The sequence below is a fragment of the Pristis pectinata genome, chromosome 1 (assembly GCF_009764475.1).
Source record: "Pristis pectinata isolate sPriPec2 chromosome 1, sPriPec2.1.pri, whole genome shotgun sequence".
Classification (NCBI taxonomy): domain Eukaryota; kingdom Metazoa; phylum Chordata; class Chondrichthyes; order Rhinopristiformes; family Pristidae; genus Pristis; species Pristis pectinata.
In genome coordinates this window covers 27,967,756-27,993,434 of record NC_067405.1, presented here as the reverse complement: position 1 = coordinate 27,993,434, position 25,679 = coordinate 27,967,756, and the positions used below count along the sequence as shown (strand labels likewise).

The 25,679-nt window shown below is 40.0% G+C and overlaps 1 protein-coding gene across 1 annotated transcript in view; it reads left to right on the top strand.

The window, feature by feature from the left end:
* thsd7ba (thrombospondin, type I, domain containing 7Ba) overlaps nucleotides 1–25,679 on the top strand; it is a 448,905-nt gene that overhangs the window by 18,897 nt on the left and 404,329 nt on the right. Inside the window, exon 3 of the mRNA XM_052026976.1 lies at nucleotides 6,643–6,812. Coding sequence (XP_051882936.1) covers nucleotides 6,643–6,812 — 170 coding nt within the window. The remainder of the gene's footprint in view (nucleotides 1–6,642; nucleotides 6,813–25,679) is intronic.

Sequence of the window (25,679 nt, the reverse complement as noted above, 5' to 3'; positions counted from 1 at the left end):
AATTCTTCTTACAGCTCAGATGTCACATATTGCTTTCCTGAGCATCTGCAGAGAATTCTGTAACTAGGGAGTCTGACAGGAATTTAAGACAAGATTTATATTCTAATCATGAACTCAGATTTGACAATAATCACTACACCTAAGCTTCATTTATTAGGGGGGATTGTATACTACTTCCGAGCATTATCCTTTCCTGCTGAGTGGTTTCAAATATGATGGGTCAGAACATGCTGGGAAAAGCAGTACTTCTTTGTGGAAATGCCAACATTTCTCAGCGCAAGTGCCACTAATCTATTATTTCCTTTTTGAAAGTGGTAATCCCAAAATTGCTCTTTGCTGGCTAATTCCCAGCTCAGAACTTGCGGCAACTGCTCTACATCTTGTGACACCCTTGCGTTGCCAGTAGCAGGGCTTCAATATTGAGCATCAGGCCATTCCTTAGCAGTGAATTGACAATGTTGCTTACCACATGGGTCAGTGGTGATGATCGATCATTGGCAGCTGGTTTCGGCACGATATATATGCAAATGCTTAGAGCTGTGTGAGCTATTGAGTTGGCTTGCAATCTGATAAAAAAGATAATTTATGATATTCTATGCCTATAGAATGTTGTTTTATTGACTGTACCCCTTTCCCCAGTGTTATTTTGTATTTATGTCTGTTGTCAGTTACAAATTCAGTAAAATAAAATGCTGGCTTTTAAGGTTTTTTTCCCAAATTTATATTTGGTTTGAATGGGGAGGTTTATTTCCTAATTTGCTAATTCATTTTTATTGTGATCTACTGCTTTGCAAACTGTATGCTGATAGCAAAAATGTTACTTGTGACATTCAAAATTCCGTGTTGAATTTTGCTTGAAGAATACAGTTTCAAAACTAAATGCAAATTCACAGCAGCACAGCCAATGCATGTTCAAAGATAACAGATTTCAGCTCATGGGGGTCTCAGCCATTACTTGCAGTTGAATTTAATAGGCTGAGCAAATGTCTTATTATGAAGTTGTCAGGGCTCAGTACCAAGGTAATGGGCAGAGCGAAGTACTTGCTTGAAGCATAGATGTTACCATCCATGGGATCATATGCCATTTTTTGTCCATTATTTTATCCACAGTTGAAACTCACGAAAGAATCAGATAATAAAACAAAACCCAATATATTTCATTCCAATTGCAGTCATCAAAGAAATGGGCTTACTCCTATTAGTTGATAAGAATATTGCCTGGAGTCATGTTTTTTCATGTTTCCCAATGACTATAAGGGTTAACAAATGCACCAGTTAGGTATACTAATGCATGGGTCATAAAGCATTAGGGGGCAGGTCCAATAAATAGTTATTAAGGCAAACAGCATATTAGCCTTTATTGTGAAGGGGTTGGAGATTAATAATAAGGAGGTTTTGTTACAATTATACAGACTGTTGGTGAGGTCTCACTTGGAGTACTATGCACAGTTTTGGTCCTCTTAGCTAAAAAAGGAGGTAGTCCAAAGGAAATTCATCAGGCTAATTGCTGGGATGAGAGGACTATCCTATTAAGAGAAGCTAAACAGTTTGGGTCTGAATTGCTCAGAGTTTTGAAGAATGAGGGGTGATCTTATCCAAACATATGTGATCCTAAGGGGGCTTGACAGGGTGGATGTTGAGATGCTTTCTCCAGTGGGAGAGTCTCGAACAAGGGCAAATATTTACAAATAAAAGGGATGGTCATATAAAACTGAGGTGTGAAGAAATTTCTTTTCTCAGAAGGTAGTGAATCTCTGTAATTCTCTGCTCCAGAAAGTGGTGGGAGTTGGATCATTAGATGTATTTAAGGTGGAGATAGATAAATATTTGAAAGATCAAAGAATTGAGGGCCAGGGAACTGGCACAGAAGAGGAGTTCAGGCCAGCATAGATCAGCTATGATTGTATTGAAGGGGCCTGGTAGCCTTCTCCTGCTCCTGTTTTCTTGTGTTCTTGTGTGTTGTGTTTCATAGCGAAAGCCTACGATTTCATTTATCAAGACTTCCACAGGGTATTAAATCCATAGTGCAGTTATAATGGCAATAAAACTGTCAGCATTCACCTTCATTACTCTATAAAACTGATAGTAACTTCTGGAGTCTGCATGTATGTAGTTAAAGGTGGAAGTCCAAAAATTGCTTATACTGACACTCTGTTCTTCCATAGAATGTGTTGTTGTAGACTTGTAGATGCAAATCTTTTTGAAATCATTGAATTGCTGAGAACTTCAAATTTTTAACTGCATTATTCTTACAATAAAATCCCACAAAAATGTGAAGCTTGATTAAATAAAGTTTAAATGGAATTTTTATAGACTAAATAACATCGCCTTTAAAGAAAAGACAATATCGTGTGCAAGTTTAATTCCATAAGAATAATTCTGTCAAAGATCGGTGGCCAAGAAATGCTCCAGCACCTGGAAATTCTAGTTAAATAGGTGGTGAGCAGTGGGCCAATCCATCTGTCTTTTGATGGGTGCCAGTGCAAAATTCTGTGGTGTACATTGTGCACTGGGTGGACTTACAAACTCGATGGCCATTCTCTGCATGCTTTGCTTTGCTATTACGATGCACACAGCAGAACATGCATTGATATTGGATCTGGTTAGACTTCCAGAAAGAGCAAGTCTCACCTGTTGCCAATCACATGAATGCCATTGTCAGTTGGTTTGCAGTAACACCCTGGGAATCATCACTAAGCACAAATTGACCTTGAACCCCATATAATTATGATGCTTGCAGGAGCTCATTGACAATCACATATACTGCAGTAGTCACTCAACTTAGAACATAGAACATTACAGCACAGTACAGGCCCTTTGGCCCATGATGTTGTGCCGACATTTTATCTTGCTCTAAGATCTATCTAACCCTTCCCTCCCATTTAGCCCCCCATTTCTCTATCATTCATGTGTCTATCTAAGAGTCTCTTAAATGTCCCTGATGTATCTGCCCCACAATCTTTGATGGCAGTGCGTTCCACACAACCACCACTCTCTGTGTAAAAAACTTACCCCTGACATCCCCCTTATACCTTCCTCCAATCACCTTAAAATTATGTCCCTTCATGTTAGCCATTGTCGCCCTGGGAAAAAGTCTCTGACTGTCCACTCGATCTATGCCTCATCATCTTGTACACCTCTATCAAGTCACCTCTCGTCCTCTTTCTCTCCAAAGAGAAAAGCCCTAACTCACTCAACCTATCCTCATAAGACATGGTCTCCAATCCAGGCAACATCCTGGCAAATCTCCACTGCACCCTCTCTAAAGCTTCCATATCCTTCCTTACATCCCAACTCCTTACATCAGAAAGTTGCTTCACCATCCACGTGGCAAATCAGATTTTCAAGAGGTGTTTTCCGCAGCTCAAAAGACTGTAAAGAATGCTCTCCACTTGCTTTTGCAATTGCAGTTTCATTGATGATTCATTACTTTACACACCAGCCTGCTGCGTCACTAGTGCATTAAGCACCATGAACTGCCACCACTTGGCATTGTGTATTCCTTTAGTATCTATTTACCTACATACCTTTGTCTACTCTGCTACTTCTGTGCTGTGGCTGCAACCAAGCTGAGGGATAATTGTTCTTTTGGAATGGAGAAGGTTGCAGATGGTTTTGAAAAGCAACCATGAGTAGTTGTGTTTAGCTATCACAATTGGACTGTACTGACTCTCCATGACTAGCAACGGTCCAGGTTAACAGGCTGACAAGCATACAGTTGGCAAGATGGTGATGGGAATTTGAATATTGTCATATGAGAAAGAACACCAAAACTTGTGCTTCATGTACCCACTACCACTCCCCCATAACACGACATCATAGAGCGAAATGTACAAAAATGACTCTGTGCCGAGGACCTGAACAAAATTGTGCTGATCGTAGAGAATTTGTATGCAAACACCTTATGCAAGAATTTAACTGTTTACACCAATCACATTCTTTTCCCTAACTCGCATAAACTAAGCCCAAACAATCTAATCCTGGTAATCTTCTGGAATACAATCATCTGGCATTCAACAGCATTAAGATCCAGAGGCATGATGGAAACAGTCTGAGTCATAAAGCAGAAAGGCGAGCTTGCACAATTGTTTCCACTGCTGTACTCAGACATTGGGTCACTTTTGACTCTTTTGCAATGCAACATGAAAGATCATCTGCCAGACATTGCACCATGGTTGGGCCTGAGAATTGATAAGCAGATGACCATCACTTGCATTAGGGAGAGAATGAGCTCCAACCTCCACACAAAACTATATGCAAGGCTGATGCTGAAATTCTCATGCTCCTGGACATCTTACATAGGTTTCAACATGTTAGACAATGCCCCTAGCATCCTGCTATGTATACTCATGAGCTGTTGAACTAGGCTTCTGCATTGTAGTCCTCACTTGAGTCTAAACTGGAGTCTGGAGCACTGTTGGTATGTGAGCTTGCTCTCCAAGCAGCACGATGACTTAATGCTCACCAGCTCACCAATTAGTACGTGTGTGCAGGAGTCCTGAAATTGATTGGGATCAGTATGGATGAATTAGGGAAAAGAATGCGATTGGTATAAATAGTTAAATTCTTGCATAAGGTGTGTGCATATAAATTCTCTGCCATCAGCACAACTTTGTGTAGGTCTTCAGCACAGTGTCATTTTTGTACATTTCATATTTTCATGCACAGGATAATGGAAAGCTGAGAGCTGTTCCTTTTAAAAGCTGTGAGTTTTGGGTCAATTTAGAACTTTCAACTTTACAATAGGTAGATTTTTTTTGTATAAGGTTTTCAAGCAAAATAGAACAGATGTGGATAAATAGAGTACTGATAATTGTTCTAGTTTAATGGCAGGACAGTCTCAAAGGACTGAATCACCTTCTTTGGTCCATTTGGTATTTTTGGAAAATGTTAGATGCTGCAGTAATGCTAACGACTGTTTTCTTTGAAATCTCTTGTCTGACTTTCAAAATATATCACTCAGTTTTTGGCAGAGTGGTTAAAATGTATTCTTTCCTCCACTTCATCCACCATTAAAACCTGGCTTGGGACTGCATTATTGTTTGTAAGAACACAGGCCATCTTTAGCTTTATGAAGCCATCAAAATGAAATATCTCATTGTTATCTAGAATGCTGAATATTTTGGAGCTTTGATGGTTTGTTTTCCCCAACTTGATGGATTGACTACCATAAATATATAAAACACAGCACTGTCAACAGCTTAACATTCCTGACTACCTACTCCATTGCCTCATCATTGTAATATCTTCCATTTTTTTTGAGCAAGTGAATAGTTGCAGTCCTTCATAGTTGAAAAAGAAAATAGATTTCACAGTATCAGCGTAGTAATACCTGTACGTTAATCTTAATCATGAAAAGTTAATGTGGTTCAGGAGATTTAAATGTCTTTAAACTGCAAAACTCCGATAATCTGGCATGCTCAGAATTTTGATGCTGCCAGATTAATGAATTTTCTGGACTATTGGATATTATTCCTTTTAATACTCCAGCTCCTTTTTAATTCACTTTTTCTTAGATCTTACACAATGTTATAATAGATTTCCCAGGGAACCCTGTAAATTAATGGGAGGATGGGAAACTGAACCTGGGTCTGTTTAAAGAAAGCATGGGAAATGGGTCCCCAGTAAATTGAATGGGAATGCGTGAACCCTGGCTACAGTGTGTGAAGGAAACATGGGAACTGAGGCCCTGGTGAGCTGGAAGCGAACATAGGAGCTGGGCCACGGCATTGGACAGAGCACGGAATTGGGGGCCCAGGGGTATTGGAAGGCAGTGCAGGAAATGGGGACTGGAGAATGAAAAGAGAGGGTGGGGACTGGGGCCCCGGGGAACTGAGAAAGGGAGAACTGGAACCGAGACCCTGGCATGTTGACGGGGAGGGCAGGGACAGAGGCCCGAATGAGTTGAAATACAGCACAGCACATGTTACCTGGTGAGCCAGATGCACAGCTGTCAGAGTTTCAGAATAGTCAGATGATGGATTATTGGAGTTTTACTGGTATTGGTTTATTATTGTCACTTGTACCGAGGTACAGTGAAAAACTTGTCTTGCACATGGATCGTACAGGTCAATTCATTAGACAGTGCAGTTACGTTAAGTTAGTACAGAGTGCATTGATGTAGTACAGGTAAAAACAATAAGAGGACAGAGTAAAATGTCCCAGCTGCAGAGAAAGTGCAGTGCAATAAGGTGCAAGGTCACAGCAAGGTAGAAGTGAGGTCAGAGTCCATCTCATCGTATAAGGGAACCATTCAATAGTCTTATCACAGTGGGATAGAAGCTGTCCTGAAGTCTGGTGGTACATGCCCTCAGGCTTCTGCATCTTCTACCTGATGGAAGAGGAGAGAAGAGAGAATGACCTGGGTGGGTGGGGTCTTTGACTGTCCTAGAAATTGCTAAAAAAAAAGAGGAATTATATTTTCTTCACAAACATTTATTACAGATGAAATGTGGTTATTGTATGTACCAAAATAAAAACTTGGATACCTGTGAAGTTAGTGTCAAACAGAAGATGTGAATGTATTGGAATATGCTGTCAATGAACTTATTAGAAACAGGATATGATTTTCACAATTCCTTGAGTTCTGACATCTAGTGATTTAGAAATAGGAAAATCTTTGCCACTTTCATTTTGTACCAGGTATGTTTGGAAAACCACGGATTGGAATGAGTGCCAGGTGACTCCTCTACTCAGTCAGCAGGACCGACGCCGAAGCAATCAGTCAATCTTGTGTGGAGGTGGAATTCAGATGCGCGAAGTTTACTGTGCACAGAAAACAGGAGAAGTTAACAAACAGGATTTAAAAGAAGGTATTGTAATCACTAATACATAACTGCTGTTTGCCATCTTGTCACAATAAAGGCCTTAACTTGTACAATAAAACATGTACACATATTTTCACTGATATCCTCTTACTTGGGAGGTGGAAGAGGGTGGCAACTAACATGTATGGTCCCATTGGTCCAAACATTATAATGTGGATCAGGTTTGATGGATCCGTTGGGTCTTTCCTGCCCATCAGTTAAAACATCTTGGAATGATATTCCCAGTTCATGGTCTGACAACATCATGTTTTATCACCCATGATTTCTAAATTGCAGTTCTATCGGTACTTATTGATTCAATTTTTTGAGTACATTTCACTAAACAAAGTAGAGCACCATGCATATAATTGAATAATATAACATGTCCAATAAGAAGGAATATTACTGAATAAAGAATGCTAACTTTCAGACTGACACATATATTAAAATGACAAATGTGTGCTCCAGCTTATCTGATCACTTGACCATTGGAAATATTTGGTTTCAGAATTAAATTACTTAACATCGCATCAGCAAAAAAATTATATTTACAATTGATTTATAATTTCAATTATGGAAATTGGCAAATGTTAAATTGAGAAGAAAAGAAATGATTTGTAATCTTTTATTTTTCACATTGATCTGGGATGCCATTGTATTTCTTATAGAGGTAAAATATAGAATCATACTGTCTTCCTGTGTTTGCCCATACCACTATGCAGAGCACTGCAGCTATGTGGTACCAGCATTCCTTGTCCATCAAACCAATGTGTTCATGAAGTTTGCCAGATCAGAAACAATTCCAAAATTGGTAAATTGGTTTATTATTGTTACATATACTGAGGTACAGTGAAAAACTTTGTTTTGCATGCCATCCATACAGATCATTTCATCACTTCAGTACATTAGTGCAAGCAAAAAGAAATAACAGAATGCAGAATATAGTGCTACAGTTACAGAGAAGTTGCAGTGCAGGCAGACAATAAGGTGCAAGGCCATGATGAGGTAGACTGTGAGGTTAAGAGTCCATCTTACTGTACAAGGGGACTGTTCACTAGTCTAATTTTTACATCTAGAAGTGAGTACATATCATTCTTTCTCTCCAAACTCCTTTCCATCTATTTTCATCTATCTACTTACCTTTGCTTGATGAAGTCCAGATGAAGGGTCTTGACCTGAAATGTCAAATGTCCATTTCCCTCCATAGATGCTGCCAGACCCATTGAGTTCCTTCAGCACTTTGTGTGTTGCTCCTGATTCCAGCATCTGCAGTCTCTTGTGTCTCCACGTTTGCTTGATTACCCATTTTTACTGTTCAGTATTTATAGGCATAGTGTTGTTGCCTCACAGCTCCAGAGATTAAGTTTGACCCTGATCTTGGTTGCAGGCTGTGCAGAGTTTGCACATTCTCTTTGTGATGTGTGGGTTTCCTCCCAGTGTCCTCCCACATCCAAAAGATGTGCTAATTAGTTCCTATAAATTGGCCCCTAGTGTAGGTTAATGGCAAAGAAAGTAAAAAGGATTTGATGGCCATATGTGAGAGAGAATAAGTTGCAGGGGTACAGGAAAATAACTGAAGGGAATGGAATTAATGGGTTTGCTCCCCTGGGAGCCAGCATGGACCAATAGGTCAAGTGGTCTCTTTCTGTGTCATTATAAGATGATTTACATGATATGATTGGCAATGAGGTGCAGTGATGTATAAAATCAGCTTTTTTTGTAAACTTTTAAGTTGCCACTATAGTTGCACTGACGGAAAGGCTTTAGACATAGTCCAACTAAAGCTCAGAAGTCATCCTACCTAAGCTCTTGCTATTTGGCTGTGACTTTTTTGAAAAATCCCTCAGGTTTGAAAAATTACACTGAGTGCTATTCAGCTATTTAAAACTGAAATAAGAATTCATTCTCTTCTCGTTGTTTGAAGGAACAGTGGGGAATCCTGATATATTTCACCAAGATATTTACTGCTCATCCAACACCAGAAATTAATGATGAATGGTTAATTAGGAATAATAGGTAATTCAAAAATAACATGAATAGCTAATTTCTAGATTGGAAATGTGCATAGGAAATGTAATCCTACACCATTACTGTGCAATGTATTGGATCCAACTGAATAAATGGAGTCTTTTAAAAAGAAATGCAATCTTGACCAGGTGCAGCAAACTTGACGTATAAGGTCCCTTACATCCTGATATAAGAATGTCATAATAAATGTGACTGAACATATGAGCAACAATAAAAAGAATATAACAGAAGATAAATCATGGAAACTTCAAATTTTTGCAATACTTGTTAGAATTATGCTTTATCATTTGCATACACCTATATTCAAAGAATTTGCAGAAAATAGATGCAAACCTCTCCAGCTCTAAATAAAGTCTGAAGAACAATTCAAGACTATTAATTTGCTCCTCACTATTGTAATTTATTTTTATCTTTTTCAATACCAAGATGATTGCAGAAAAAGGAACCTTTCCTCCTTTTAGTAAGCTGTTCTTTGGTTATCCCAGTGCTTCAATATACCATCAGACATATTGCTTAAGGTAATGCATCATCAGATATATTGTATAAAGGTTATAATGGATCTTGAGAAAATAAAATAATGTTTTAATAATAAAATTATGGGCAGGTGAGAAGTCAGGATAATTTGCTGAATAATAGAAGTACAACAAATCAGGATGTTAGGATACAGAATGTTAGGATAGGGGATGAGGTATATAGGAACATGTCTAAGATAGTATGTAGTGAAGATGGTAAAAAGGATAGACAGGTGGAAAGCCAGGATAATCTGCTGAACAATAGAAGTACAACAAAATCAATAACAGGTACCGGACTAAACGTACTATATTTAAATGCACATAGCATTAGGAATAAAGTAGATGACCTAGTGGCACAACTACAGGTTAATAAATACGACATTGTGGCAATCACCGAGTCATGGCTTTATGATGGATGTGATTGGGAACTGAATGTCCAGGGGTACACAGTGTATAGGAAGGATAGGCGGGTAGGCAGAGGAGGAGGTGTGGCCATGATGGTTAGTAGTGATATAAAATCAATAGAAAGGAAGGACATTGGGTCAGAGGAGGTTGGAATCCTTATGGGTGGAGCTAAGAAATAGCAAGGGTAAAAGGACAATAGTAGCAGTCATATATAGGCCCCCTAATAGCAGTCAGGAAGTGGACGATAAGTTGCAGTTTGAGATAGAAAAAGCATGCCAGAGTGACAATGTGAAAATAATTATGGGGGATTTTAACATGAAGGTGGACTGGGAAATCCAGCAAGGTGGTAGAACTCTGGAGAGTGAGTTTGTGGAATGTCTAAGGGATGTTTTTCTGGAGCAACTTGTTGAAGAGCCCACCAGGGGATCAGCTGTTTTGGATTGGGTGCTGTGTAATGAACCGGAGGTGATTAGGGAACTAAAGGTAAAGGAACCACTGGGAACCAGTGATCACAATATGATTGAGTTCAGTTTCAAGTTTGAGAAGGAGAAGCTGATAACTGGTGTATCGATATTTCAGTGGAACAAAGGAAATTACAATGGTATGAGAGAAGAGTTGGCCCAAATTGATTGGAAGAGTAAGCTAGCTGGAGGGATGGTGGAGGAGAAATGGAAGGAATTTCTACAGGAAATAAGGAAAATGCAGGATAGATATATTCCAAGAAAAAAGAAGGTTTTGAATGGAAAAAAGGCACAAATGTGGATAACGAGAGAGGTGAAGGCTAAAATAAAAGCAAAAGGGGCGGCGTACAAAGAAGCAAAAATTAGTGGGAAAACAGAAGACTGGGAAGCTTTTAAAAACCTGCAGAGAGAAACTATGAAGGTCATTAGGAAAGAAAAGATGAATTATGAAAGGAAGTTGGCGGATAACATTCGAAAGGATACTAAGAGTTTTTTTAAATACATAAGGAGTAAAAGAGAGACTCGGGTTGATATAGGACCAATTGATAACGGTGCAGGAGATATTATAATGGACGATAGAGAGATGGCAGAGGAATTGAATGAATATTTTGCATCGGTCTTCACTGTGGAGGACATCAGCAATGTGCCGGTTAGTCAGGAGTCTCACGAAATGGAACTGAGTTCAGTTAAGATTACTAGGGAGAAGGTGCTAGGAACACTAAATGGGCTAAAGACTGATAAGTCTCCCGGACCGGATGAGGTGCATCCCCGGGTTCTGAAGGAGGTGGCTTTAGAGATAGCGGAGGCATTGGTGATAATTTTCCAGGAATCGATAGATTCCGGCATGGTTCCGGAGGACTGGAGGGTCGCAAATGTAGTTCCGTTGTATAAGAAAGGTGGGAGGCAGCATAAAGGAAATTACAGACCTATTAGTCTGACATCAGTGGTGGGAAAATTATTGGAATCTATCCTCAAGGTTGAGGTTACGGAATATCTAGAGGCGCAAGGCAAGATAGGTCCTAGCCAACATGGTTTTGTGAAGGGAAGATCCTGCCTGACCAACCTATTGGAGTTTTTTGAAGAAATCACAGGTAGGGTGGATAAGGGAGAGGCGGTAGATGTTGTGTATTTAGACTTTCAAAAGGCCTTCGATAAGGTGCCTCACAAGAGACTGAGTAATAAGATGAGAGGTCATGGAATTACGGGTAGGATAACAGAATGGGTGGAGCATTGGCTGGTTGGCAGGAAGCAAAAGAGTGGAAATAAAAGGATCTCGGTCTGGTTGGTTACCGGTTACTAGTGGTGTGCTGCAGGGGTCGGTGTTGGGACCGCTCCTTTTTACCTTGTACATTAACGATTTGGATAATGGAATAAATGGTTTTGTGGCTAAGTTTGCGGATGACACCAAGATAGGTGGAGGAGTAGGGAGTATTGAGGAGATAGGAAAGTTGCAGAGGGACCTAGGCAGTTTAGGAGAATGGGCAAGGAAATGGCAGATGAGATTCAATGTTTAGAAATGTGCAGTTGTACACTTTGGAAGCAGAAATAAGCGGGCAGATTATTATCTAGAAGGAGAGAAAATTCAAAGTACGGAAGTACAAAGGGACTTGGGGGTACTCGTGCAGGATACCTTAAAGGTTAACCACCAGGTCGGATCAGTGGTAAAGAAAGCGAATGTTATGTTGGCATTCATTTCGAGAGGTATAGTGTACAAAAGTAAGGAAGTGTTGATGAGGCTCTACAGGGCACTAGTGAGGTCTCATTTGGAATATTGTGCGCAGTTTTGGGCCCCACATCTTAGGAAGGATGTGCTGATGTTGGAGAGGGTTCAGAGGAAATTTACGAGGATGAGTCCAGGAATGAAAGGGCTTACGTATGATGAGCGTTTGTTGGCTCTTGGACTGTACTCACTGGAGTACAGAAGAATGAGAGGGGACCTCATAGCGACATTTAAAACGTAGATAGGAAAGGACAGAGTAGATGTGGCTAGGCTGTTTCCCTTGGTGGGTGAGTCCAGGACCAGAGGGCACAATCTTAGAATTAGAGGGTACAGTTTCAAAACAGAGATAAGGAGAAATTTCTCTAGCCAGGGGGTGGTGAATTTGTGGAACTCCTTGCCACGTAGAGCAGTGGAGGCCAGATCAGTGGGGGCATTCAAGGAGGAGATAGATAGATATCTAAATAGTCAGGATATCAAAGGATATGGGGATAAGGCCGGAAATTGGGATTAGAATAGGTTTTTTTCCCCCATTCCCCATTTCTCATTTCTTTTTTCCCTTTTCCTTAGAGCAGACTCGATGGGTCGAATAGCCTGCTTCTGCTCCCTTGTCTTGTGATCTTGTGATATGTATTTGAATAACATGAAAGATGCTAATGTAATAGTTTTCAGTAAATTGACACCAACTCTTTAGTCAGCATAAAATGCCCTTAATGTGTAGCAGCCAGGTGATAAAAAACCCTCAAACAATGTACCTTAAATCTATGTTTAGAAGACCAATCTCTACCACAAAAGTTGAAATATGCATTTATAACCAACAGAGACCTTTATGGCCTTTCTGAATGAAATGACTCATTAGTGCCAAATTATGGGTGCATATCCTGCTAAGGTCAAGACTGTACAAACATTTTACTTTGAACCTTTGTACCTGGCAAAAAAAACATTATTATTTCAAATTGATCTCAGAACATGTACAGAAGAGGTCACTGTATTGGCCTACTATTAATTTGCTGCTTTAGCTTTTCCAGGCATCAATCAGGTAGGAAATGGGCAATGTGTAAATGCATGAACCAAGCTATGAAACATCTCACCAAAGCTTTCAAGATCAGACTTGCTTGTATGTAGCTAATGCATTCTTCTATCACTGGTAGCTTGTTGCTAAGTGGATGGAATTGATTCATGATTTTGTAGAATTTAATCACCTTTATCAACTTAAAGAAAAATTCATTTAGGCTCATTAATGTAGTATGAAATGGGTCAGTTCACAGACCAAGAAAAGGTGACAGACTCCCAGTACCGAAGATTATTTTGGAATTGGTTTATTATTGTCACATGAAAAACTTGTTTTGCATACTGTTCATACAAGTCAATTCATTACACAGTGCATCGAGGTTGTACAAGGTAAAACAATAACAGAATGCAGAATAAAGTGAAAATGCAGTCTAGGTAGACAATAAGCTGTAACAATCCAGCAGTTTTTGTTTCTTGACAACTTAAGAATTACCAGAAGTATTGAATTGATTTTCACAGACTGGAAATATTTTAGCCCCATTTCTTTTGGACAATCTTCGTAAATGTGTTTTAGCTTTGTAGACTTTGTACAATTCTGACATCCAAAGATGGTTTATAAGTGATCACTGGTTTGTTGTATTTGCCCAAGTCCAGATCAAAGCAATTGGGCCAGATCCTGCTGGACTTGCCTCACAGTCACTCCTCTGCTAACATCAAGGCTGCACAAATTTTTTTCATATTTTTCACAATTTCACACAATGTAAAAGGGGCTATTCAGCTCATCAAATTTATGCCAGCTCTTGGAGCATTCCCATCAATTCCATTCCCTTAAAGCACATTCACTGACACTAAATAAAATTAAAGTTTAAAAAAAACCACTCACCTTAACTTACCTTTTTAATGAATGACGAGAACTCCTCTCAAATGGATAGGGCCAAGCTGGATAAGCCAGCTATGGCTGTAGTAAAGCTGGGGCTACCTATCTTTGTGACAACCTACTTTCTGACCTATCCTTGTGACTCCATTGATCCCATTCCATAATCCACTATCTGTTCCAATTTTATGACTACCCCAATCCAATAAGAGGTTAGAATGATCATATGCCAGCTAAAAAGTAACAAGACCTCTGCAGAACTTGGTGGAGAGGGTCTTTTGACCTGAACTCACAGAATTATCTCCCACATTTGGGAAGGAAATGGGAATTACAGAGACACTATAATTGTGACTATATTCATTAAAATAGAGATCATATTGCATTAACTACAGAGGGACACCTCTGTGGCACTTTGTACTGTTATTGTTTATACCTGAACTACCTCAATGCACTCTGTACTAACTCAATGTAACTGCACTCTGTAATGAATTGACCTGTACGATTGGTATGCAAGACAAGTTTTTCACTGTACCTCGGCACAAGTGACAATAATAAACCAATGCCGATACCAATACCTTGCTGTCTGCCACAGGAATCATTATTTCCAGGATACACATAGAACAGTACAGCACAGAATAGGCCCTTCGGCCCACAATGTTGTGCCAACATAGCTCATCCCTCCTACCTACAGAATGCCCATATCCCTGTATTTTCCTCTCATTCACGTGCCTATCCAAGCCAATCTCAGAATCCCCCGATGAATTTGCCTCCACCACCCTATCAGGCAACGCATTCCAGGCATCCACCACTCTCTCAGTACGATCTCACGTCAACCATCTCATCATAGTGCACAGAAAGCTGCTTCCTAAATAGCAGAGGGGATTTAAAATAAGATTTCTAGATTTCTTTATTAGTCAAACGTACATCGAAACACACAGTGAAATGCATCTTTGGTGTAGAGTGTTCTGGCGGCAGTCCGTAAGTGTCACCACACTTCTGGCACCAACATAGCATGCCCACAACTCCTAACCCATATGTCTTTGGAATGTGGGATGAAGCCGGAGCACCTGTAGGAAACCCATGCATTCACCGGGAGAATGTACAAACTCCTTACAGACAGCGGCAGGAATTGAACCCGGGTCGCTGGCACTGTAATAACATTACGCTAAACACTACACTACCGTGCCTGCCATCTATCAAGTGGTATAATGCACATAATCTGCATTGCCTGACAACTCCAAGAAAGGTGCAAGGAGCAGCTTCAACCACTATCTTCATCAACCACTGGCCTTCTTCATCTTTAGAATATACTTTGACTCTGCTGGCCAAAAGAGGATGTAGAAAATTCTTCACAAAGCAGGTTGGCTTCAGGAAAGAATCTCCATTTTGGTTTTGCTGCTTGATAACATGCCAGATGTGATTCTAGCCATGAGTCCATCAGGGACCCAATACCAGTGCAGGCTGTTATCAGGCAAGGCTGCATGATTGCACTGCTATTTTTAATCTTTTTTGCCATAATGTTGTACCTCACCTCCAACAAGATTCCCCCTGGAGTGGAGGATTAATGAAAATCTGTTCAAACTCTGATCCAAAACTATGATTACTCCAACCTTGGTTCTAGATCTGCAGAATGTAGGCAACACTTCGTCAAGTTCTGTCATGTTTGACACTTTCATTGAAGTATATGAGAGAAAAGGCCTTGCACTTAACATCCACAGAACAAAGTTCCTCTACTGATCTGTCCCTGCTGCATGGTGCTACCCTCTGAAAGTATAGATCCATGCAGAGACTATGAAAAAGATAGATCACTTTCTCACAAGCCACATCCCAGCAAAGGCAGAGATTGATGATTAAATTCACCATTCCCTTCAGTTTCCCAGCCCAGCCTTTAGACATAAGAGGAAAAGAATTTTTGAAGATTAAAACCTCAAATCCAGCACTAAAGTCTGGTCTACCAGGTATTAGTGATCCTTATTCTCCTGTATGCTGTGAAGATATGGACCGTTGACAGCAGGCACTTACAAAGCACAAGAGAGGAACTAACAATGCTATCTTAAACCCATTGACAGGATAAGTGAACCAACACTGGTGGTCCCTCTTAGGCCAACATTCCCAACATCAGGGCTGTAACTACAGTCCGCTATCTCTGATAGGTAGCCATGTTCCTCTCATGTCCAACCCCAAACTCCCAAAAAAGGCACTTTACTCTGGCTCCTTCATGGAAAGGGATAACCAGGAGAACTGAAACGAGTCTGCACTGGTATTCCCAAAGACAGTGAGGTTGTTACATTTCTTGAAGCTTCCTTGAATGTATTGTGGAACCTTAGTGACATGACTGTTGTTACCTTCATCAAACTGAAGGCCTTTCTCCATTTATTGACTCACAAATTTTCAAACTGAAATGCAACATTCAGAAAAATACATCATAGTGAACAATCAGACCTATACAGGGTGAGAAATTATCTCACATTTCACTTTGACATCCTCACCAACTTTGGGAATCTCTGGCTGATGAAAATAAAAAGGAAAATCTGGAAAGTCTCATGTCTTCATCAGGAGAATGTGGAAGTCCAGTGTAAGTGATGGAATATACATATCATCTCCCATACTACCCATGCCTAACAGAAGAGGCCAATGAATATCCCCAGCGTCCCTGGGTGACATCACTTTTCAGGAACCAATGTTCACCTGTCAAAAATGAAATATGACCAGATTCATGGTTCAACTAGTTGGCTTTCTTATGTGAAATAATTTCTCACCCTGTATAGGTCTGATTGTTCACTATGATGTATTTTTCTGAATGTTGCATTTCAGTTTGAAAATTTTTGAGTCAATAAATGGAGAAAGGCCTTCAGTTTGATGAAGGTAACAACAGTCATGTCACTCAGGTTCCACAATACATTTAAAGAACACTTTGACAACATTTTAACACATCAACTCCTACTCTTTACAGTCATGACAAAGTTCTTTCCAGAACCTCCAGTCCTCCACATGAATAAAAATAAAATCAGGAAGTTATTAATAGTAATAATTAATAACTATTATTAATTGAATAATAGTTCTGAGAAGTTCCTCACTTACATCACAAGTAAACAAAATACGTTAAGGAGACCACAGTGATATAACTCATATCATTCAACAACTTTGCTATCTGTTGCTGCACTGATGTCAGGATAGATTAGGACCTCATTCAGCTCAGCTACTGCAAGACATGCAACGTGTGAGAAGTTCCTGTGAATAGAAGACCTTCACAACCCCTTAACCAAGGTTATGGTTTAATTATCTTGTTAAGTCCATTGATTCATCTTGCCTATTCAACTAGTCTAAATATTCAACCACAATCAAATATTCTATTACTTATATTATTCAATCATATCTCCCAAATCATAAAACTTGTAAAATGAATGAACTTAGTAAAGCTACCATGACAATAGATTTAGGAAGGATCTTGAAATTGGGTGTCATTCTAGTAATTCTCATTTGAGTCTTTTTCAGGTTTCTGTATGAGTCTTCATGTTCCTTACATTATACATTGATATGACATACAGCCATTTCCTGATTGGTTCCATTACTCCGTTGCATTTAGATCTATTTTTTCTCATCCATTGTTTAAACACCAGCACAGATTTATGTGTAACTTATGATTTCTTCGATAACTGAAGCCAAGCAAATAGGCAATTCATTTCTTGGTTCAGACTTACCCTTTTTGAATAATGCTGCAGCATGAGTTTCTCTTCGGTCCAAGGGAACAATCCCTGAATATGAAACACAGTTCCTTCAAGTACCTATCCTTTGAATGAAAAACGCCATATGATTTAAGATTGTGTCATCTATCCAAAATTATTCTTTCTTTCCTCTGTCATTTGGAATTTAAGATCAATGGACATTTCATTAATATAACTCAATGTAGTTAACTAATGCGAAATAGCCAACTTAAGCACTTGGCATCTCCTATAGATACTGTTTGAACTCACTCTGAGGAATCATTTCAGAGCTCCAAGTTATCATTTTCTCAGCATTCACTGAGAACTGGAATAATAGATATGATGATGTGCTAGCTGCTTTTATTCCAGCTGGATTTCCCATCTTCCAATTGGGAAACTGTGTTTAGAGAGCTTGATTGCTCTGAATATTAAAAGAAGCTCAATAGGAGAAATGGTCTGGGCCTCACACTGGTGTAATTGAACAGATGTGACAAATGCCCTGATTGCATTGCCTGCTTATTTATAAAATTACCTCCAATATAACTCAAGCTAGCAACTAATCCTGGATATAGTAAATCATGCTGTGGAATTTACATAACATCACACTGTCTTAAGCCTATTTCATTCAAAGTATCACATTCTAAGGCACCTCATAAAATTTACTTAGAGCAAAGCAAAGAGTTGGCATTTGCTGTTAAGAAAATGCACTTTAGGCCAGTAAGTATCTGTAATAGCAAGTCATAACACTTGGCAGGATGTAACCCTTCATCAGAATTAAAGTTGAAAGGTGAACAACAATTTTGTACAGTGAAGTAAAATGTAGATACACCAGTCACAGAAAACAAGCAAGTGGGTAAAATTTCTGTGGATTGTGTAACAGAAAATTATGAGATCTGAAAATGCTAAAAGAATCTTCAATTAACAGGAGTAGGATGGAAAGGCACTCAGTTCAGAAAAAGCAAGATTATAAATCATTGGATGTTGAATTAAAATAGAAAATGCCTGGGTATCCCCCACAGTTCACTAAATACTCTACATGGTACTGTATTTTGGAATAAAAAGAAGTCTCTCCTTTTATTTCTCAGCAGATAGCTTGACGAGCAATATACAAAGTGAATGTGAGGGAAGCTCATTAATCTGAAAACAGAAGCTCCAATTTAAAAACTAAACAACACAGAAGGCTAAATAACAATTTTCATTTGTATGATGTATTTAATGTAACAAACCTACTAAAATGCTCCAAGGTGCTTCATGGAGGCATAATCAGACTAAAATGAACATTGAGCCAGAGCAGGCGGGTGATAGTATTAAAGGAAAAAATATAAATGAAGAGCTCAAAAGATTCAGAGACAAAGATTTATCGAGTGGTTTCATAGCCTGGTGCCTTGATAGCTCTGCTGCGAATGGTAGGATAGTGATGCACAAGAATGCAGAATTAGATGACTGCACAATATTCACAGAGCTGTCAGGCTGAAGCAGAGTTCTGCGATGGGGGGACTGAGGCCATTCATGAGAGTTAAAAACAAGGATGTGAATTTTATAATTGAATTGCTGTGGATTAGCAGCTAATATTGGTCAGCAGGCATTGGGAGTGTGACAGTGGAAGTTAACATGGACTGGGATGAGGGCTTCAACTATTGATGAGCAGGTTGAGTCCTTCCAGTCATGGTTCATTCTAAGCATACTTCAGTGATGCCACTTAAGGATCAAATTCCTATGGGAGTATTATGTGGGAAATTAAATCATATTGCTCCTGCAGTGACCATTAATTGATAGTTGGTGATCATTTCCCAAACAACCATATTTTATTAATGGAACAGTGGAAGGGACTCCCATATAACGTGTGTCCTTCTACTAACCTTTGTATCCAAGTGTGATCTCACGTGAAACATTGTCCCTAACCTCCCAAACCTTTTGCTGTATGCCCTGGACTTCCTCAGCACCTCTTCCAACTCCTGAAGTTGCCACTCACCCACCTACCCCAATCATCACCTAGGCCCTGATTCCCAATCACATCCTCGCCCTGACACCACATCCCCTGAGAAACTTATTCCTCTCCTGCGATCCCCAGTGCACTGACCTCTCAACCCGTTGCTCATGATCCCCCAGAACTGAAGCCACAATCACTAGATAACTAAACAAAACCCAAACCTTCATGCCCTGGCGCATGAACATGACCTCTGACCCATCTATTTCTGAGACCCTCCAGGGGTTCTGCTGTACAGCAGATCCATCCACCCCCAGCTGCTGCTGACACCACTTACCTTGATGGTGATGCTCTTAGACCCTGACCACTCATAGGGTATTTGTATTGGTATTGGTTTATTATTGTCACTTGTACTGAGGTACAGTGAAAAACTTGTCTTGCATACTGATCGTATAGATCAATTCATTACACAGTGCAGTTACATTGGGCTAGTACAGAGTGCATTTAGGTAGTACAGAGAGACATTGAGGGACATTGGCACTCCTTGGCAATCATAGAAGGCCAGTAGATGTGTAACATCTTTTGAGTCACACCAAAGCCCTTAAGCCTTAACCATGGAATGTCCTCAAATTAACCAGTCCTAAGCTGTAGTCTGTTGTGCATGGTTAAATTGCCGTTCTCCAATATCCTGGCTACTCCCTTGTAAGGTGAGTTGAGGTACCTGCTATGAGCTCAACAGCCTTTTGAAATAATTGAAGACACAGCACAAAGCTAATATTTAATTCAAAAATGCAAGGGGCTAAAAATTTGTCCTCAGTCTCCTGGACTATTTGCACCATAGGGTAACATACTCTCAAACTCCACTTCCAAAAGTTGTTGTATTGAAGTTGATGAACTTCAGATCCCTAACAAAGATCAAAGATCTGCAAGAATACCACATTTTAAAAAAATAACTTGTCTAGATGCCCTAGAAATATTAAGTTCTTTTGCAAATTTTCAATGGTGACTTCCAGCAGTAGTGACAGATTTGTGATCATCTAGGCCAGGGATTCTACTACCACCTCTGGGATTTGAGGCCCCGCAATAAGTGTCAAATCCTGCCAGTGGTCAAGCCTACACTAGGATTCCCACTAGGCTATTTAATGAGTCTGGCATAGAGAGTACAGATGATAAGAGGCTGAGACAGTGCAGCATAATTGGTGTGCTACTCCTACGTATTTCGCTATGCAGTAGGAATTTCAACCTTTTATTTTTTGCAGTAGAAGCTTCAATTGAATAGATTTCATGTTTTCATCTTTTCTTAATTAAAACTATGATTAGAAATAATAAATCTTCTCTGTCAGATGATGATGGATGATGACATTGCTTCATTATTAAGCACTAGGCTGCAATCTCTTTTACAGACTGAACAGTAAATTTTGTTGTGTAGGGCATAGCTGCCTGAATTCAGAAATGTGTCTGATGCTCAATTTCTAATTATTTGATAGTGTAATTTGAGAAGAGTAACATTAGGAAACTCTTGCAATCTGAATTGGATATCCTGTCTTTTGCATATGTTCTTAAATGCACTTCTCTTATCTTTCAGAAGCAAGCCTGAGAAAACCTTTTAATGCATTGAAGTCAGATTAGAATTGTTAAAATGTTTTATTTTGCAGGCAGCTTGTGAATACATTTAGTAAAATGGTAGGCAAGTCTAATTTCACTCAATATTCATTCCTCTCCTCGGAAAATTATTACAATATAAATCAAAGTTGATGCCCAGTCAAAATATCGGGTTGATTGTATTTTGGCCATTCATTTCTATCTAGATGCACTCTAGCAACAAAACTAGGCCTCTTTTAACCTTCTCTTCCAGCTTCTGTCCCAATTTTACACTTTTCACTTTACTGATTTACTGACTTCCATATGTGTCTTTTCTCATTGTGCGCTGAGCAGTATCAAGTACCAGCTTTGGATATTTCCCCATTCTGTGATTCACTTCTAAAGTTCTCAGTAAAAAATTGCATTCATCACCTTCCAAAATTTCCTTTCACAATAATATCTGAAGATACATTTTCCTCCATTTAAAATGAAAGGTTACCATCTGGGACTAATGATTAGAGAATGTTGCAATTAATTATAATTAGATTTCATTTTCAAATTGCCTTTGGTTTTTGTTATTTATTCTTAGAATTGTAGACAGGCTGAGCATTGAGTGCCCATCCTTAAATTCCCTTGAAATTATGGTGGTGAGATGTATTCTCAAGTTGCTGTGGTCTAAATGGAGAAGTCGCTGCCAAATTGCTTTTTGGATGGGAGCTTTAGGATTTCGACCTATATAATTAGAAGAACAGACAACGTATGTCCAAGCTAGGATTCTGTTCAATTTGAACCATAGAACCATACAGCACAAAACAGGCCCTTCGGCCCACCATGTTGTGCCGTCCATCAAACCACCCTCACACTATCTAACCCTTTCCTCCTGCATATCCCTCTATCTCACATTCCTCCATATGCCTATCCAACAAACTCTTGAATCTGTCCAATGTATCTGCCTCCACCACCACCCCAGGCAGTGCATTCCATGCACCAACCACTCTCTGGGTGAAAATCCTCCCCCTGACATCTCCCCTGAAGATTTGGAGGGAAACTTGAAGGTGGCCTGCTCCTCTTGTGGTGATGAGGGTTCTGAGTTTGGGAGATGCTGCTGAAGAAGCCTCGGGTGTTGCAGCTGTGCATCTTGGGCATGGAAGATTATGGTGTACCACTGTTGGAGAGAGTAAATATTTAAGGTGACAGGTGGCAGACTAACTGAGCAGGCTGTTTTGTCTTAGGCGGAGTTGAGTTTCATGAATGTTATTGGAGATGCACTCATCTAGGCAAGTGGTGTGTATGCCAGTACAATCCTAAGTTGTACTTTGTTAATGATGGAAAGGCCCTGGGAGAATCAGATGAGTTGCTCACTGCAAGTTACCCAGCTTCTAATCTGTTCTTGCAGCTACAGTATATGTATGTTTGGACTCATGATTAATGGTCAGTGGTGAACTCCAGGATGTTGGTGATTGTGGATCCATTGATGGTAATACTGTTGAATGTCACGAGATGGTGGTTAGATTCTTTCTTACTGGAGCTGGTCATGGTCTGGTACTTGTATGGGCAAATATCAATTTACACCTCAGCGCAAGATTGAATGTTGTCCAGGTCTTGCTATATGTGGCCATGATTTTATGAGGGGTAGTAAATGGAACTAAACACTGAAACACTGTGCATTTATCGATGGATAGTCCCCCCCTTTTCCCACACCTTTATGAAAGATAAAATGTTATTGATGAAGCAGATGAAAATGGACGTGCCTGGGAATTCCTTCAACATTGTCTTGGAGCAGAGATGATTGATCTCTGAAACACCCAAAACTATTTTAATCCAGGTATGACTCCAGTCAGAAGAGAATTTTCCCTCTGATTCTCATTGACATCAGTTTTATCACGGTTCCTATTGCTATTGCTCAAATGCTGTTATTTTCACCTCAACACTGGAACTCAGCTGTTTGGACTAAATCTGTAAGGAGCTTGTGAAGCAAATAGTTGTAAGAAAACCCAAACAGAGGGTCAGTGAGTATGTTATTGGTGAGTAAATGCACCTTAAAAGCACTTTTGTGGACACATTGCATCACTTATGACTGAGAGTAAACCAACAGAGTGGTTGTTGTGTAATTTAGATTTCATCTACTTTTTGTGAACAGGACATATTTGGACAACCTTTTTCATTGTTATGTAGATGTAAGTGTTGTCATTGTATCAGAGGTGGGGCAAGACCTAGAACATGGTGATGTTGTCAGGACTCAGAACCTTTTGTTATACCTGATGTATGAGCAATGACTCTGCTGGTGGCATTCTCACCTCAGAGTTGTAGCTTCTGTAATAAATTGGGGGGGGGGGGGGTGGCTCAGGACGAGACCAAGTTGGGCTGTTGGCTCAGCACTTCTTGGAGAAGATGGGGTTTTATGTATTTGCTTGTGGAATGTGGACACTACTGGCAGTGCTGGCATTTATTATCCATCTCTTATCCTGATCTGAGGAGGCAGTTAGGAGACGACCACTTTGGTGCAACTGGAGTCACAGGTAGGCCAGAATGGGTAAGTACGACAGACTTCCTTCCCTGAAGGACCTTAGTAAATCAAATGGTGTTTTAATAACAATCCAGTTTTGCAGTTAATGTTACTATGACAAGCACTTTCTTTATTTGATTATTCAAATATAAATTCTTTGTCTGCTTTGGTGGGTTTCAAATTTAAGTCACTGGTCCAGTAACATAGCCCTTATACTGCCTCAGCCACTAATAGTTACAACCACTTTTCATTCTCAGGTGGGAGGCAGCATAAAGAAAATTATAGACCTATCAGGTGGTAGGAAAGTTACTACAATCGATCCTCAAGGATGAGGTTGTGGAATACCTAGAGGTGCAAGGCAAGATAGGTCCAAGCCAGCATGGTTTCGTGAAGGGAAGATTCTGCCTGACCAACCTATTGGAGTTTTTTGAGGTAATCTCAGGTAGGGTGGATAAGGGAATAGTTGTAGATGTTGTATATTTAGACTTTCAAAAGGCCTTCGACAAGGTGCTGCACAAGAGACTGATTAATAAGATGAGAGGTCATGGAACTACAGGTAGGATATTGGAATGGGTGGAGCACTGGCTGGTAGACAGAAAGCAAAGGGTGGGAATAAAAGGATCCTGTTCTGGTTGGCTACCGGTTACTAGTGATGTTCTGCAAGGGTTGGGGTTGGGGCCGCTTCTTTTTACTTTGTACATTAACGATTTGGATGATGGAGTAAATGGCTTTGTGGCTAAGTTTGCAGACGCCACCAAGATAGGTGGAGGAGTAGGGAGCATTGAGGAGACAGGAAGGTTGCAGAGAGACCTAGATAGTTTAGGAGAATGGGCAAGGAAATGGCAGATGAGATTCAATGTTGAGAAATGTGCCGTTGTACACTTTGGAAACAGAAATAAATGGGCAGATTATTATCTAGAAGGGGAGAAAATTCAAAGTACAGAAGTACAAAGGGACTTGGGGGTTCTCGTGCAGGATACCTTAAAAGTTAACCACCAGGTTGGATTGGCAGTAAGGAAAGCGAATGCTTTGTTGACATTCATTTGGAGAGGTATAGTGTATCAAAGTAGGGAGGTGTTGATGAGGCTCTACGGGGCACTAGTGAGGCCTCACTTGGAATACTGTGTGCAGTTTTGGGCCCCATATCTTAGGAAGGATGTGCTGATGTTGGAGAGGGTTCAGAGGAGATTTACGAGGATGATTCCCGGAATGAAAGAGCTGACATATGATGAGCGTTTGTCGGTTCTCGGACTGTATTCACTGGAGTACAGAAGAATGAGAGGGGACCTCATAGAAACATTTAGAATGTTCAAAGGAATGGACAGAGTAGATGTGGCCAAGCTGTTTCCCTTGGTGGGTGAGTCCTGGACCAGAGGGCACAATCTTAGAATTAGAGGGTACAGGTTTAAAACAGAGTTGAGGAGAAATTTCTTTAGCCAGAGGGTAGTGAATTTATGGAATTCTTTGCCACGTACAGCAGTGGAGGCCCGATCATTGGAGGTGTTTAAGGGGGAGATAGACAGTTATCTAATTAGTCAAAGTATCAAGGGATATGGGGATAAGGCCGGAAATTGGGGCTAGAAAGGAATAGTTTTTTTTCTTCTCATGGACATTCCCCACCTCTCATTTCTTTTTCCTTTTTCTTTTTCCCTTTCTTTTCTTCGGAGAAGACTCGATGGGCCGAATAGCCTACTTCTGCTCCCTTGTCTTGTGATCTTTTGACTGTGCATATTGGGCTCCACCAGTCATTGAGGATGGGGGTGTAATTGGATCCACATACTCCCCATTAGCTATAATTACTAATTAATCATCTCCATTCACATCTGGATGTGACAAGACTGCAATGTTTGATCCGATCCATTGGCTTTGTCATTGTTAAGCTTTATTGACAGTGTACTATCTTCACTGCTCATTGGTGTTGTAGGTTCAGTAGGTTTATACCTGAGTTGAGATACACATAGTGCTGCCCTTGCTATGGTTCTCTGGTATGGAAAGAATATGCTGATCCATTGATTTACAGAACACAATTCTGCTGCTGATCGAGCACAGCTGCTTCTAAGTGCCTACTTAGGATTTGCCATATCTGTCCTGAAACTATCTCGGTGAGTGAGATGTTGTGTTACCGAATGAAGTGGAGGTTGTCAGGG